Source organism: Osmerus eperlanus, chromosome 14 (assembly GCF_963692335.1).
Source record: "Osmerus eperlanus chromosome 14, fOsmEpe2.1, whole genome shotgun sequence".
Classification (NCBI taxonomy): Eukaryota; Metazoa; Chordata; class Actinopteri; order Osmeriformes; family Osmeridae; genus Osmerus; species Osmerus eperlanus.
In genome coordinates this window covers 8,923,921-8,940,182 of record NC_085031.1, presented here as the reverse complement: position 1 = coordinate 8,940,182, position 16,262 = coordinate 8,923,921, and the positions used below count along the sequence as shown (strand labels likewise).

At 49.0% G+C, this 16,262-nt stretch overlaps 1 protein-coding gene across 1 annotated transcript; it reads left to right on the top strand.

The window, feature by feature from the left end:
- Nucleotides 1-3,720: 3,720 nt before the first annotated feature.
- fhdc1 (FH2 domain containing 1) lies at nucleotides 3,721-15,975 on the top strand. Its single transcript, XM_062477284.1, has 11 exons — nucleotides 3,721-4,454; nucleotides 5,919-5,980; nucleotides 6,966-7,068; nucleotides 7,195-7,280; nucleotides 7,415-7,515; nucleotides 8,634-8,704; nucleotides 8,791-8,898; nucleotides 9,561-9,631; nucleotides 10,370-10,487; nucleotides 10,743-10,907; nucleotides 11,057-15,975. Exons 1-11 carry the CDS (start codon nucleotides 3,993-3,995, stop codon nucleotides 13,283-13,285), a joined length of 3,576 nt encoding a protein of 1,191 aa, XP_062333268.1. The 5' UTR covers nucleotides 3,721-3,992; the 3' UTR covers nucleotides 13,286-15,975.
- The last annotated feature ends 287 nt before the right edge of the window (nucleotides 15,976-16,262 follow it).

Genomic DNA, 16,262 nt, shown 5'->3' with positions numbered 1-16,262 from the left:
CTCGTGCTTTTATTGAGACTCTCATATTTATCTACCAGTATGGAGTTGTTCTATAGTCAGAACATAACCATACACTCAATATGAGACTGCAGACCACATGCAATACATCTCCTCTCCTTCAATAACGTGACACATCTAGAAGTAAAAACGACATCACTGCAGCAGGTGTTAAGTATTCAATAGTCTGCAAAAATGACTTTGATAGATATCAGAAAAAAAACACACAATATGACATCATATTGTTTCACAACTATTTGACTCCCTTTCTTGTCATGTAGGCCCACAGTGACAAGTTTAGTCTGGTTTACACAGACGCCACCAGGAAGGGATATCCAGTGAAGTATGAAATGGATGGAGCAGACAGGTGTGGCTGAGGGACGTATCAGGAAACACCCCAGATAGATGAGACATTGTTGATGCAGCCTGTGGCCATCTGTCAAATCTGAATGAAATGCTGTGCTATCGCTGCAGTAGCCAGGAACTGTTGTACTGTCAAGGGTCTGCCTGTTTGCCTCATGTACCATTAAGGTTCAGTTTCATAGATGTGTTTGGCTAAGTTAATCTTTTGTCTGGGTGTATGTGTATGTGTATGTGTATGTGTGTGTGTGTGTGTGTGTGTGTGTGTGTGTGTATGTGTGTGTGTGTGAATGTGTGTACACTTTTCCACCCTCCATCTAATGTGTCAACAGACTGAGTCATATCAGGTTGAGGGAATGAAGCCAGTGGCCATTTAGACCACTGAGTTTCAACGGGGATGTGCCTTTAACCCCTGGTGTCGCTCCCTGACTGTTGACAACCTGAAGCCTCCTGCGTAATAAATAAGGATAACGTAAGGATAAAAAACAAAAAAACGAAAAAGATCAAGAGCGCCGGAGCCCTCCACCAAGCGTTTCCCTGGCGATGATGACGGAGCAGGATTGAGCAAACCTCCTTGAGCGAGCGTGCCCCTCTGAACCTGCTGTGGGAATGAAAGACCCAGTGAGGGATTAACCAGCTCAGGAAGTGACAGGATGTAACAGCTTCCTGGGGGACGCTGTGTTCGAGTCTTTCCTCTCTGATCTGGGGCAGAAAGTGGCCCTTTGACCCCCCCAAATAAGGAGATGTTTTGGCTACTGTAGTACTGTAGCACTTTTTGTCTGGGAGGGTTTAGGTTTTGGTGAGGGGTTCATATTAGGTGAGCCCCTTGTCAAAGTTGACAGCCCACACACACTCAACCCTCCCAGTCTCTGGAGTAGATACTATGTATGACCTCCAAGGCCTTCCTTGTCATCCACCCCCCACCCCAACCCAGCCCCGCCCACTACTTTTAAAGACCAGAATTGGAGAGCCATTGTCCCACTGTCTCGACCCTCCACCCTTTCTGGATACAGGCTGGAGCTACATTAGCGTATCAAGTCTGGGAGGGGCAGTCCTGTCACTAATGGTGACTGATGATGGTGATAGGAAGGCTGGGAAACACTTTAGATCCAAATTCTAAGGTTATAAACGTCAGTCAGTAGGTAAGGCCTTAGTAAGTTAGTAAGTCTTACTAAGACATATTCATGTTAAAAAGTATCAGATAAGGGCCTTCTTACATTTGAACTGACACTTATTACAAGCACCTGGATCTGAAGTGTTACCCTAACTCTAACCCAAAGGCTGCAGGATAGGACAGCTGCAGGACTCTGTCCAGTCACACCCCCTCCTACCCACCTGTGTCCCTCCTTCAGAGCTGTGTGCTCCAGCTACACAGAGCGCTGGGGTACGGTCATTCAGGCCTGTCTGTCTGCTCCCCCAGGGCCCTTCATAGTGTTACATGTGGTTTCAGGTGTCTGGAGGGAGAAACAGACACCTTAGGTGTTTTGGAGTATTTCCCTGGCTTTTGTGTCAGTCTGCCTCCAGCGACATGGCATGTCTGCACTGTTGTTTGTAGAATAACTGTCATTGCTAGCTTTGTGTCTGTAGGAGGAACACAAGCCTGAGACATCTTTGGCAAAGGGAGTTGACGGGTGATTTCAAATGAGGGCACTTCTGCCATGAGGCTCAGCTTCTAAATGGGACGTTTTTAGGAAAATCAGTCTCCAGAAGGATACTTTAGAGAACGCATTAAGCATTTATTGACTTTATAGCATTAAGATTGCTATGTATGCTTGTAGAATGTCCATCAAGGACAGCAGCTGCAATAGTCACCTCTCTCACAGAATCAGAGCTTGCAGCAGGTGTGTGTGTGTGTGTGTGTGTGTGTGTGTGTGTGTGTGAGAAAGTGCGTGTGTGAACCATGCGACTCCGAAGCAGCTGACTTTGCTGCAAAGACGACGGGGAGAGAGGGAGAGAGGAGCGATGAGCGAGCCAGCAGACAGACTTAACCCTTCCTCTAACCCCCCTACCTCATACTGTACCCAGCCGCGGCCCCTCCCCTCTAGAGCCCCGTCACGTCCCTGGGCCTTCAACACGGAGCCGCAGGGTGGGCCAGACGCTCTCCTCCCCTCTCCACATCTCGCTCATGAATAAGACACAAGCCAGGCAGGCCGGGACGGAAGACAGCACGGACGACTGTGGAACATGAGGTAGTCTGTGACATCAGAGACGTTAATTAGTAACGACCCCTCCCCTGGGTGTCAGGTTCACGGGGCGCCGACAGACATCGCCTCGACCACGTTCCAGGGACTGCTCACGTTAACTTTGAGGGACTTTCCTTTTCAAGTGAAGTCATTTTGTGTAGTCATGCTGTGGGAACATCTGTTCACCTCTCTTTCTCTCATACGTAGGCAAACGCTAGGTAGTGGTGTAATCAGGTCATTTCCTTATTGAAATACAAGTTATTATGCAAACTTAGATATCTTATACATTTTATGCAAAGCTCAGTGACAAGGATACACATATTCCCATTGATCCACCCCTTGTCCAGTCACAGTACTATGGTAAACAGATACAGATGGAGAGTCAGGGCAGCCTGTGGCATTTTCACTGTCAAGTAAGGGATCTGTGTGCTTATCCATTTAAAGTCACTTCCTCAAAGATATAAACGGCAAATATACAGCACCCAATTCAAATTAAAATTGAACATACACTATCATTACAGTATAACCTCGTTTTTTTGACCTTCCCAAGATTCCAAACTGTTCAAAACAAACTCTGCTACAGTTAACCATTCCTGCTGCCTCCCCCAAGGGTAATGTCAGGCCTCCTGCCTGGAGTGTCACTGGCCATTTTACACCCTACAGGTTGACTTCAAGGACTTCCACGTGAAACAATGATGTCTGTAGTTCCCTGGACTGTGATTCCTTGGGCTGGGGGGACCTCGGGCTCTTTGATGTTTGGTACCCCTTAATTTCAGGTCCCCCCGGTGTGATATGCTTGAGCGCCCACAGATAATCCTCCCCTGTGTTGTTTTTGTTCCTCCTGCAGAACCATGGCTATTCCCATAAGCTCCGCCCCCACGGGAGGTGCCCTCCGCATGCCCTGCACAGCATGATGGGATACCTGCTGGGCGAGGAAGATGGACAGAGCCAGGGAACATGCTGACTACTTAATTTTGACATCACATACAAAACCGACCCTCTCTTAAACTCAGGGAAAGGCTTAGACTCTAGGAGCATTTAGGAATTTACATGCATTTACATTTAAATTTAGTCATTTAGCAGATGCTCTTATCCAGAGCGACTTACAGTAAGTACAGGGACATTCCCCCCAAGGGAAGTAGGGTGAAGTGCCTTGCCCAAGGACACAACGTCATTTTGCACGGCCAGGAATTGAACCGGCAACCTTCTGATTAATAGCCCCCTAACCGCTCAGTCATCTGACTCTTTAAAGCGTTTAGACCATTTAGACTGTCTTGGTGAAGTCCTGCAGACATAGTATTAGTGCACCTGAGGAAAGCTGATGTGATAAACTTAAATTGACTTAAATTCCCCTGAACCTGCAAGGAGGGCCTAGAGTGGCACTTGCATGTCAGCCCCTCCCCCTTGGCACTAGCCCCGCCCCCCACCCAGCCTACCCCCTGTCGGGCTGTGATGCATGTTATGAGTAGCCAATCCCCGACAAATGAGAGAGAGAGCTGCAGCAGCGAAGGTAGCAGCAGTGCCGCCACCACCTCTGACCCCATGTCTGGACTCAGCTCCTCCGACCCGCCCCTCTCCCACCGCCATGAAGCCCCGCCTCCCCCTCCCCTCCCCCCGCCTTTCCCTGGGGTCCCGCCCCCTCTGCCCGCGTCCCTATCCAACCACGGCCCCAGGAAGAAGCGCCGCGTGCGCAGCTTCTTCTGGAAGCCCATCCCCGAGGAGAAGGTGCGGGGCAAGCCCAACATCTGGACCATGGCGGTGCGGCAGCAGCAGTACCAGATCGACGTGCGCTCCGTGGAGGAGCTGTTCGGCCAGCAGGAGGAAGCGGGGTCGAGGCCGGGCGACACCCCGGCCGCCGGATCCTCGGCACGCATTGCGCGCTCTCGCTCCTTCAAGGAGAGCAGCAAGGACGAGGTGAGTGACACGGCCCCCAGGGGCTGATGGGAACCTGGAGGGCTTCCGCACAGGAGGGGTCTCTGAGGTCACAGTAGGACCTCAGGACCTTTGCGGTGTGGTCTTGTGAGGAAAAACTGCCTGACTGTAAATATGAAACATAAGTATGAGAATGCCAAAAACCCTTTACTGTGTGTCATACTAGTCTGTTCATTCAGGGAATCCACTGCTGTCCATATACAGTCTGGAATTCTTTTCCAGGAATATTGCTGTTACTCACATTTAACCAAAACAGTTACACAACTGCATTGGCTGTACATGTAGGTATTGATCTGTGGTGGTGTGTCAGATCATTGTCCTGGACAGCCCTGACGATCAGTCCTGTAAAGCGATACTCTAGTGAGGGGTCAGGAGGCTCAGAACACAGAAGGACTTCCCAGCATACCCTCTGCTTCTCACAATGGTGCCTTCAGTAACCATACATGATAGAACAATTGTTATCACGTCCACAAACCTCTTGTTCTGTCCTCAGGGAGTCCAAATATAGCTTCTACACACACGCACATGCAGTGCCTTTTGAGTGGAGGCAGACCGTAGATACTATGGCTACAGGAACAATAGTGTTGTGTACCAGAGCTATATCTGAAGTGCTTTTTAATGCTGCTCTGTAATACAGAACTGGTTGTTGTTTGCTGATGCAGGAGACCCTGACGCCTGTTACCATAACTACTGTAACGTTACGTTTCTCACCTCCCGTAATGTTTTGTTGCCAGTGAGCTCCATCTCATGTAAAGTATATGTCTCTTAAATTCAGTTTTTTTTTTAACAATTTGGTAAGTTTGCCACTAATCACTAGTCTCCCTACCACAGTTTGCCTTAAACACACACATATGCACACACACACACTCATTCACTCATCCTGTACTGGACCTCTGTTAATAGACCCACAGTGATGCCTTAACTCTATAATCAGGCCTGGAAGTATCCGGCTTGAGGACTAAGAGTACAACTTGTTCACCTGGGAATTGAAGGCAGAGCCTGCCATTATTGTCTACGATGGTGGTGCGCACTACACGTGTGGCCCAGGTGGAATTTCAGAAGCCCTATAGTGTCACCGTGTGAAGCTCCGGGTTACATCAGAGGCAGCAGGGAACACACACTGGTCCCCTGGGATCTGGAAGAGGGAGGAGCTTGTATGTTTGTGAAGGAGAAGGATTGCGTGTGTGTGTGTGTGTGTACGGCCACGCGCAAGTGCACAAGCCTGTTTGGATTTAATGAGATGATTTCATCACTGGGAGGTTTTGAAACATGAGAGCTGTGGAGAATAACACATTCGCAGGTGCAGCAGGGTCACATTTTAAATCACCAATTTGACTGAGAAGGGTTGAAGTAGTAAACTGACTATAAAACACTGTCCCATAAACCCATGTACCCCCATGTACCATAAAATCTATGCTGAGTCACCTTTCTGTTATCTCCTTCCAGATCAGCATTCTGGATTCAAAGCGGGGAATGAACGTGGGCATTTTCCTCAAACAGTTCAAGAAGTAAGTCTTGGGCCGCAGTGCCCTGTGTGTGAGACCAGTGGAGCGTGTGTGTAATGCTGCTGAGCGCTCTGGGGGAGGGATGCGTGTGGGTCTCGGTGTGTGAAACCCAATGCGGGTGTGTGGCGGGTTTAAGTGGCGAGGTCCGAACGGCTTGCGTGAGGCAGCAGGTGCCTGGGAAACTGAGGTCACATGACATTTGGATCCATAGGGGCTGAAACCTTAAGGGTGTGTGTGAACAAAAAAGGTTTTCAAGACTTCAGGCGAGAAAAGAGATGTTCTAAGTAGTTCTCAATAGTGAGGGGCCTCAATGCAACCTGAGCTTGGCCGGTCCAATAGACACATCAGAATCTTTCCGGAAGAACATGTTTTCAACCTAAAGGCTTTGGTACTGTATGTGCATGCCAGTACTATAGCCTACATAGGTGTGTGGAGTAAAAGAGATGGGGGGGGGGGGGGGGGGGAGAGAAGAGGGAGGGGTGTGGAGAACGTTGTTGCTGCTGCTTTGCATACAAGCTTCGCCAGCTGATCTCATAGCATGTTTGCATGACTGACTATATTTCCATTGCATTTGAATGTGTCCCAAGAACACCTCCATCAACACTTACATCCTACCAGCGCATAAAAATGCCATTCATAGTCTATATACTATGCCTGTCCATCTTGTGTCAAAATGTGGTAACTTCCTGTCTAGAGCTGCACTATTAAGTGGTTGCGTTCTACTTATACCCAGAAGTCCCAGATAGAAAAACGGTTGTATTTCTCCTGCTTGCCAATAAATCCACATTGAGCCTGTCCATTCAGCTCACACATCAGACCACCCATGTGAGAAAACTGATTTTATTATCCTGTACAGGGAGCAAGAGAGGGAGAGAGGGAAATAGAAGGAGACACACTTAAATGTAAACAATAGATGAATAGGCGCTCCTGCCTATGAAGCTCCTCTCGTGCACACACCAATGTGTGTGTGTGTGTGTTCTTTCTCCAGGTCCAACCACTCCATTGTGGAGGACATACGCCAGGGGGACGGCAAGCTGTATGGTGCCGAGCTGCTGAAAGACCTGCTCAAGCTGCTGCCTGAGTCTGAGGAGGTGTGTGTGTGTGTACACGCCTGTTTAGTGTGTGAGAACATAGTGTACCATCCTCTGCTCTCTGTACAAGAGCCGATCAGTAAAAACAAGTCAGCACGAGATCAACGTTGTCTTTTCCCTCCTTAGATTAAGAAACTCAAAGAGTTCAAGGGAGACTCCAGCAAGCTGACTCTAGCCGACTCTTTCATGTACCTCCTAATCCAGGTACCACGGTAAGGCTGTGACTGGCACCCCCCCCCCCCTGTCCCTTTGTACCCTGCTCTCAAACCCCAGTGCACACTTTGTCCCCTGCGCAAGTGTCCCCTGAACTCCATGTCCTCCCGACCCCCCCCCCCCCCCCCTGCAGGTTCGAGGTACGCATCGAGGCCATGGTCCTCCAGGAGGAGTTTTTCCCCTCCTGTGCCATGATGAGTCACGGTATCGATGTCATCCGCGTGGCCACCAAAGGTAACTGCACGCCACTTCTGGAGCACACACCCACAGATGGACACACGCTAGTACATCGGCCCCCCCCCACATGCAGGCAGATGACCCAGATATCTGAGCCACCGGCAGCGTTGAAATGACAAGGACCAGAGGCCTGTCACCTGAGAGGGGACTGTGTGGGGACAGAGCGGCCCTGCAGAGACAGGGCAGAGAGATGGGGGACCCGTACATACGCAGGGGAGAATGAGGACATATTAAATACTGGGCAAGCTTGGACAGACGTGTCCATAGGTTACAGTATGCGGTGATTTCTGTACCTTGTAACATCTGAAACAAGGTTATTCTTCTTGAGGGAAACTCGCACACATCATTGTTTGTATTGCCAACTCTCTCTCTGTATCTCTCTATGTCTCTCTCTCACACACATAACCCAGCACATCCTTCCCAGAGGAAAAGGGGGAGACAAAAATATTAAGTATTTAACAAGGCCATCTCCCGCTAAGCCCTACCGCGGCAGCCCAGTGTCATTTTTAGCAGTCACAAGTTCTCTCTCTTTCTCTCTCTCTCTCTCTCTCTCTCTCTCTCTCTCTCTCTCTCTCTCTCTCTCTCTCTCTCTCTCTCTCTCTCTCTCTCTCTCTCTCTCTCTCTCTCTCTCCCCCTCCATCTTTCTCTTTTTCTCTCTCGCCCGCTCTGTTGGCTTTCTCTCAGAAATCGCTCCACCATGACCACCTTCACCACAGAGCTGAGTACAGCTCTCAGTATCCGACTGCACTTGACAACGAAGTCTGTATCATTTCAGTAATGTTGCGCCTCCAGCAGTGAATTAGAGGACCTGGTTGCAAGTGTTGTCGACGTGTTGCCGTTAAATGGCTAGTTCACCAAAAACTGTAGTTAATTTATTTTCCTTTGGCAGTCGTCAGTAGATGGTCAGGAATGGTGTGATGATGACGATGAGAAGCCCTGAGCAGTGAGAGTGTGTAATGGAGAGTTGTTCCCTGAATGCTCTGATTCAGTTTGTATTGACCCTCTCCTTCTGTCTTCTCCTCTTTGCTCTCCTTCTCCTCACCTCTATTCTCTTCTCCTCTCTCCCCCCTTCTTTCTTCTCCTTTTCTCCTCTCTCCCCCTCTCCTCTCCTGCAGAGTTGATGACCTGTGAGGAACTTCATGCCATCCTCCACCTGGTCCTGCAGGCTGGCAACATCATGAATGCTGTGAGTAGTCTGGGGCAGGCTGAGGGGTTTCATGGGATTTTTGTAAGGTGGGTTTTTCATTGGCGCATCGGTCTGTCCTGTGACAGGGTGGCTACGCGGGCAACGCCGTGGGCTTCAAGCTGTCTTCTCTTCTCTCCCTGGCCGACACCAAGGCCAACAAGCCAGCCATGAACCTGCTGCATTTTGTGGCCCTGGTGAGTAATGGCTGCTATTCTGGGAAACACACCTTGATAATTGAGATGCTGTGAGGATTTGGGGCCAAAAAACATACATGAGAAAGTCGTTGTACGTTATTTTTGTCAACAGTAAGTTAGAGATTACTGTAAACATCTACTCTCCTGTATGAAGACCACAGTTCAGATCAACAAAAACATGAGGAGCAGCGATGAATGTAGCTAGCACTAGAGACTGTTGACTGCTACCTATAGTACGTCATTTGCCCAACAAAAGGCCCATTCTCTGCCAATATTTCACACTGGAGAATCCTGGTGATGTCTCATTCTGTAAAGCTGGGGACCTCAACTACACACCTCCAAATGTATACATTCGACCTTCTATTTCTATTTCTAGAATTGCCCTGTCAACCGTCTTGAAATTGGCCTCTCCATCTTTTATGACTCTTAGCAAGCAGTGTCCAGCAGTCTGGCATTATGAATTTTGCAAGGACGAAAGATGGCAGATGTTAGCAGAAAATCATGTGTTGCTCGCTGTAGTTACATAACAAGACAGAGCAGTCCTTAATAAGAAGCTATTAGAGATCTGATTGTATAAAATCCCACAAAAGCAAAAAAATATATCAGCTTTTTGTGTTATTTTTCATTCAACATGTATTTTGTTCGAATGTTTTTCTTCCCAGGAGGCCCAGAAGAAGGATGAGAAACTGCTGAAGTTCACAGATAAACTGCAGGATGTGCAGAGTGCTGCCAGGTATGTGTCCTCTGACAGGAATCACCTGGACAGGGTTTATCTGAGATTCATGGGTTTATTGATGGCTTTGTCTGAGTTTAATTTACTGTCTTCAGGAGGTATTCTAACCGAGAGGACTTTTACAACCACAATTACCCCATTTACAAGCTCGAACTTCCCGAAATGTGTTTGACAGGCTCGCTTCAGCTGCAGTATTTTGCTTATAAATCAACACTCTTCAGACTTCACATCTACACCTGAGTAGAACAAGTGTTGATACCCGATGATCTCAAATTAAAGAGGATTAGCACCACATTTTAGACCTCACTTCAGATGCACCTGCTGAGCTGTATATTCACTGAAGACAACTCTCAGCAGACATGCACTGTGTGTGAAAGGCTTCATCTACCTCATGGCTGTCAGGCTTTTGTTCCTCCACAAGGTCATTTTCTCTGCATGGCAGGATGCAGTTTCTCTCCCAAAAGGAGAGCCAAAAGATTACCTGCCGTCCCTCCTGCACCCCCCTCCCTTCCTCCTTCCCCGTAAATCTGCTGACACATCATTCCTCCTCTCTTGTTCCACCTCACCTCCTCTCTGGCTCTTTAGTTACAAGGGTTGTTGGACAGTGCAAGATAATTGATTAAGAGTTCATTTACAGTCCAACAGACTCGCACTGCAGTCCCCCAACAAACCGTATTTGTATATCCATCTTTTCCTTACAGTGTTTTGTTTGACCCCTTCTCTGCCTCGCCCCTGCAGGGTCTCGGTGGAGAACATAGAGTCAGAGTTCTCGTCTCTCTATGTCAGGACCAGATCCCTGGAGGAGAAAGTTCAGGATGACCCCGAGCTCCTTCAGCAGCTGGACCCTTTCCTGCAGGTGGGAACAGGACTGTCAGGGCCGGAGGCATTAACAGGGGACTGGGGGCGGAGGCACTAACAGGGGACATGTGACTTTGCTGAAGCTGAATCATGTTGTCAGGTTATATCACCATTGGTAAAGTGACAGAAGTATAGGAGGCTATTTTTATCACATAACCTCCATGAGGGCACCTTCAAAACACAGTTACTAGTTATGGACGTCCACACAGAAGTACTGGTGTCTCTCTCATGTTGTCTTGTGTTTGTCTGATAGAGCTCCACACGCACGCTGCAGGATCTGAAGAGGCGCAGGCTGGACTTGCGGAAAGAGGGCAGTGCACTCATCGACTTCTTCTGTGAAGACAAGGACGCCTTCAAACTGGACGAGTGCTTTCGCATATTCCAGGACTTCTGCATGAAGTTCAAAAAGGCGGTCAAGGTGAGATTTTTCGTCGATACTTTCTCCCACTTATCAATGGGCAGGTCTGATGCTCGCTGGAACTCAAACCATGTCTTGGAAATAATAGGAGATTAAAATATGACTCTTGCCACGTCTCTCCCTCTCTGCTCCTCCCGCCACTCCTCAAGGACAACCATGATCGGGAGCTGAAAGAGGCGGCCAGACAGCGGCGCCTCAGGGAGCTGGAGGAGAAGCGCGTCGCCTGGGCCGGCGCCGACCAGAGTGCCGGATGCTTCGGTCGCAGCAGCAGTGAAAACGACGTGGACATGCTCACCAAGGAAGGACTCCTGGACTTCCTCCAGCAGCGCTCCCAGAGCCCCCACAGCCCGCTGAGCCGCTCGGCCAGCGCGCGCCGGCACCGACACACCATGTCCAGCATGGCCGACCGCCAGCTGCACAGCTACCTGGAGGTCTTTGGAGGGACCGGAGGCCCCAACGCCGCCACGGACTACTCCAAGTTCAACAGCTTGCCACGCTCCAGCAGGACACCCCAGCGCCGGACCACGGCCTGGCTCGTCTCCCAGGAGGACAACCGCGAGCTGGGCCCCGGGCGGCAGGTGACCACGGCGACGTCCCCCCGCGCCGAGATGGAACCCATCAGCCCGCTGGCCCAGTTTTCCTCCGCCGGCTTTGACGCCAGTGAGGATCCGTACGTCAACAACAACTACACGTCCCTGTCCGAGGGGGACGTCTCACCTCTCAATTGCAACGTCTTCCAGAAGACACCAGTCGCCAGTGTGACGACGGGACACATGAACGTCAGCCTGGAGAAACACACGCTTGTCACCGGCCTCCAACTGTTTGACCTCCCCAGTCCCAACAACAACAGCAACCATATGCACTTAATCAACCAGGGTGACTTACTGGTGACCGACTTGGAGAGAGAGACCCCTCCTAAGACCCTGGATCTGAAGTCCTCGTCTTGTCATCAGAGCTCAGACGGAGGCCCAGAGTGGGAGGCCGAAAGGGCTGCTCAGTATGTGCCTTCGCGACAGAAAGAGGAGGAGGAGGACAGCAGCACTGTGTCCTCGACGACTTGCGACACGCCCCTCCCACTAGACACCTCTGTGTCCAATAAGAAGCCAGTGTTTTACATAGTAGACTGCACTGAGACGGACTGCTCGGTGGCTTTAGACTATTCCGAAGTCGAAAGCTCTCCTCTCATGAGGGAAGGCCTAGTCCACGACATAAAAACCACTGACTGCAACGACGAATTAGGAAACATTCAAGACCTGAGCTCACTTTCCTCCAATTATGAGTCCACGTCCACCAATGAACAGTCCATTTCAACCAATGAAGTGTCAGCATCTAAGCTGACGGACGAACCTCCCGCCTCCGCCACACAGTCCCTCACTACGGAAGAGGGCGAAACAGACAGCTGTGACATAGCCGGGGCCAGACAGGTGGGGGAGAAAGCAGTGAAGACCTGTGGTGTGAAACCCTCAAGCACTAAGAACAAGGGTGTGTCCAAGTTATCTAAAAACAGTGGGGGGCGAGTTGCCCGGACACTCACCGCCTCCGAGACCCAGGACATGCGCAAGGTGGTGCCCATCACCAAGCTGGCTCGCTCCGGCAGCAACGCGAGGCGGCCCGAGAGACCACCGGGTCACGAGAGCAGAGAGCCTGGGCGCCCCCTCCGCGACCAGAGCACCCCAGTGAGGGGACACGAAGAGAGGGCAAGCCAGATGCGGCGACACTCCAGCCTGCCGCCGGATGAGTCTAAAAGTCCGAGAGGCCTAGCCTTGGCTTGTGGTCTGTCAAGATGGGCTCGCGACCCCACCCCACGCAAGCCCTCCTTCCGCAAACCCAGTGCCAAGCCTATTAGGAATATCCCCAAGGCCCCCCATGAGGAGAAGATGTGCCGGTCTACTATGAGAGCCCTGGCCCTGGCCCAGGCCCAGGGCGTGGGGACCTCCACTGAACCCAGCGCCCCTGAGACCCCTGCTCACTGCCCCAAGACTGCATCTGGCCTGCCCAGCTTTGCCCGCAACACCGTAGCCTCTTCCTCCAGGACAAAGGAGCTGGGCCCTGTGTCCACTCCATCCACCCCCTCCAAAACCCCTTCCATCCTCGCCCGAACTGCCTCTCAAAAGCAGCCTGCCACCAGGACAGTTCCCCCTCCCACCACAGGGGGGCAGCACTTGCCCCGAGGGGAGGAGAAGGAGAAACCCCAAGGCACCAACATACGAAGAGTGCAGAATGCCCGAGCATCCAGCCGGAGCACCCAGCGCAGTGACACGCCCACTCCGCCACCCGCGCAGGAACGCACGCGCAAGAATAGTGTTTTCTCTGAAAGATCTGTCCTATCAAGAGACTCTGCAACATCCTGCAGGACCCGTAAGCCCACCTGGAAATAAAACTGGAATCTGATTGGAGGAATCTTAGTGGAAGGAAATTGTTGAAATTTGTTTCCCCAGTTTCTTTACAGTACAATCTCTTGCCATAATGTATAGAGCAGAAAAACTTATATCTTTCCCGGTTCAATGACCAACCAATCTCACCTCAACTCCCCAAACTGATTTGCAAATTGCTCAACAAATGCAATGTACCATGTCCTTACACTCTGTAGATAGAAGATAGATTATATTTTCAAAAGTCCCTGTGTGTGTTTCTGTGCATTTTTCAACAGGGAAGAGAACTGGCAAATGGCAAATTCCACTCCTGCCCTCTTTGCTCCTTCCACAGAACATGTTTGCCTGCTTTGTGATCTTCAGTTACTCTGTTCGTGATGAAACCTTGCATCAAAGTAGAAAAAACACTACTGAACAACACATATGAATGCTGCTATTTTAGATTTGACAATTCTGGGACTGAGTTTGGAGTCGTCCGTTCAGGGTTACAAGCTTTGCAACACCGCGCAGTTGTCTGTGTCTGTGACTTAATTATCTTCCTCTACCGTCTCGTCTCTGTGCAAAGCCATGTTGGACTGAGCTCAATGTGCTGTTATTAGACTGTCTCTCCTCAGCAGCGGGCTGGGAGGTTCTCCACTGCTCCGGAGCCAAGTTTTCCCACAACAGTACCAGCTCACACAAAATGGCTGCCGCTTCAATCTCAATCCTATTTGGTAATACTGAGTCGAGTACTGGAACTGCACCTACCCTAGTCCCCTGTCCCAAAATACGGAAAAGTGACACTGTCTAGTAATTTGGTGTGATACCTCTGCAGTGCAACGTTGTACACGGGCTGAAGGTGACCTTGGTTTGACTTGATGTCTTCTCATGTGCTTGTGCTAGTGTTGTCATGTATTTATGTTCCTCTGTACTTTACGCCTCCATTGTGTCATGGAGTAGTCCAAACAAAGGAAAATGTTTGTTTTTCCAGCCCATGCTACTGTAGCTAGTTTGACGATAATGCTATAAGAAATTGCATTGAACATGTAGCTCTTGAACTGTAAAGACACCCAGTAATGGTGTTACCAGTCTTGCTTTGAACGCTTTGTCCCACTCTATATGACGCATCAACTTTTCTACTGTGATTGTGGTCTTTTATTTGACCCCTCATACAGTGTAAAGTTGTAATTTTATGACCACTGCTGGTCAGTACTGTAGTCTAGCCTTTTAGCCCTGTGATTGATCTTCACACCACTTGCCTTTCAAACTGCATTGTGCCATTGACTTGAAAAAACAGGAACAGCATCCAAACACCACAACAATCATCACCTTAAAACTTGATGTAGCCATTCCATCATCCATTCCTCAATTGTAATCTTTCCGAACATTCCATTGCATGAAAACAAAATTATATAGTTACTGAAGGACATGAGGCCAACAGGTGTAGATGTCCACTTTGTAAATAGGGTATAAACATTTTTTGGACTATATACTTAGAGCTCTCATTATGTTTACAGGTAAAATATGACATATATTATAAGATGTAGGAAGCAGATGAGTTAAAGGAATGAGGATGAAATCAGAAAAAGGGCCTATCCCTGTATTTTACACATTTGGATTTTAAAGTCATGGATATTCTTGATCAAGGATGGTAACACATCCTCACCCTCTCTGTACCATGGAGATACTATTAGGATCAGTAGGAAAAGCTGCAGGTCCTTACTCTGGCCCACACTCCAGGCTACACAGAAGACATCAGACAGGAGCTGTTCTCTCTGTCCTCACACCCTCTATAAGATGAAGTGCTCTAGTTCTACTAAAGGCCTCCTTTTTCTTACATAGAGACCTCCCACCTCTATCTCACAATGCCTCCTGCTGTGGGGTTGTTCTTAGATGGAGGGGGCAACAATAGGGTGACTTTTACGTCAAGCTCCTAACAGTGGGACCTATGTGGAATTTAAATTCACACACACACACCAACCTCTGTCACACTACCCTCCAAACAGTTCCTTGTTATGGGATGGTCACCGTAGCAACTTGTTCCGGGAGAGGGAGACTAGACTGAAACACAAGCTGTAGACTGCAGTCTGACTTATTGCCTGCTTAACTTAGAGAATAAGAGCCTCCTTCAAGGGGTGTCAGAGTAAATTATGACCCCTGGCAAACTGCAAGCAATGGTAAAAGGGGTTGTTGTTTAATGTTCCCCAGCCTTAACTGAATGTCACTGTAGGTGGTGAAGTCAGACGGGATTAAATCTCCGTCAGTTGTTCCACTGTCCAATAGTCACACGCACAATACAGTGACTTCATATACAATAGTACATCCTAACTTATCTTTCATTCAGGTTCATTGTTTACTACATAAGGAAAAGTTACTGTGTGGCACAGATCACCTTATTGGCAGCCCCAGTGTGTCTAAGACTGAGTTTGGATTTGATGATGTTTTTCAAAAAATGAAAGGTGGTTCTTTTCTGAAAAGACCCAAAGCATGCCTTTGCTGTAGTTCCCACTGCTGTGTGGGTGAACTAGCCGCTCTCTTATCCTGCCTTAGTTTTGCTTAGCCTTTTAATCCAAGTCACCTTTTACACGTAAAAGTCTCCAGCAACTGTGCCCAGAGACCCGTTTAGTCTGGAATCACTTTAGTATTATAAAATGGAATGTCGATATTCTCCAGCACTGATTGTTTGAAATTATATCAAAATAAATGAATAAAATCATATTGCTACAGAGGTGTTCATCTTTTTTCCTTCTCTCATTAGTCTCATCTCATTCGTCTTATGTTTACGACAGTCTTTATGGCTGTGCACAGTGTTCACACACACCTGGTCATTAAGGCGTGTGAGACAGGGTAGACTCCAAACTGGCTCTGTTTGCCTCGCATTCTTTCCCTACCAACACTAGAAACTGGTGGCTATAATCAACAGAAGAGTTAGTTCCACCTGCATGAGTCTACACGACTACAACAATGAATCTGGCATTAAATCTAGAAATTATCTTATTTTTGG

Coding starts and splice junctions, on each gene's coding strand:
- fhdc1 (XM_062477284.1), top strand. CDS start 3,993: ATGCATGTTATGAGTAGCCAATCCCCGACAAATGAGAGAGAGAGCTGC. Junction 4,455..5,918: donor AGGAGAGCAGCAAGGACGAG/GTGAGTGACACG, acceptor ATCTCCTTCCAG/ATCAGCATTCTGGATTCAAA. Junction 5,981..6,965: donor TTCCTCAAACAGTTCAAGAA/GTAAGTCTTGGG, acceptor TTCTTTCTCCAG/GTCCAACCACTCCATTGTGG.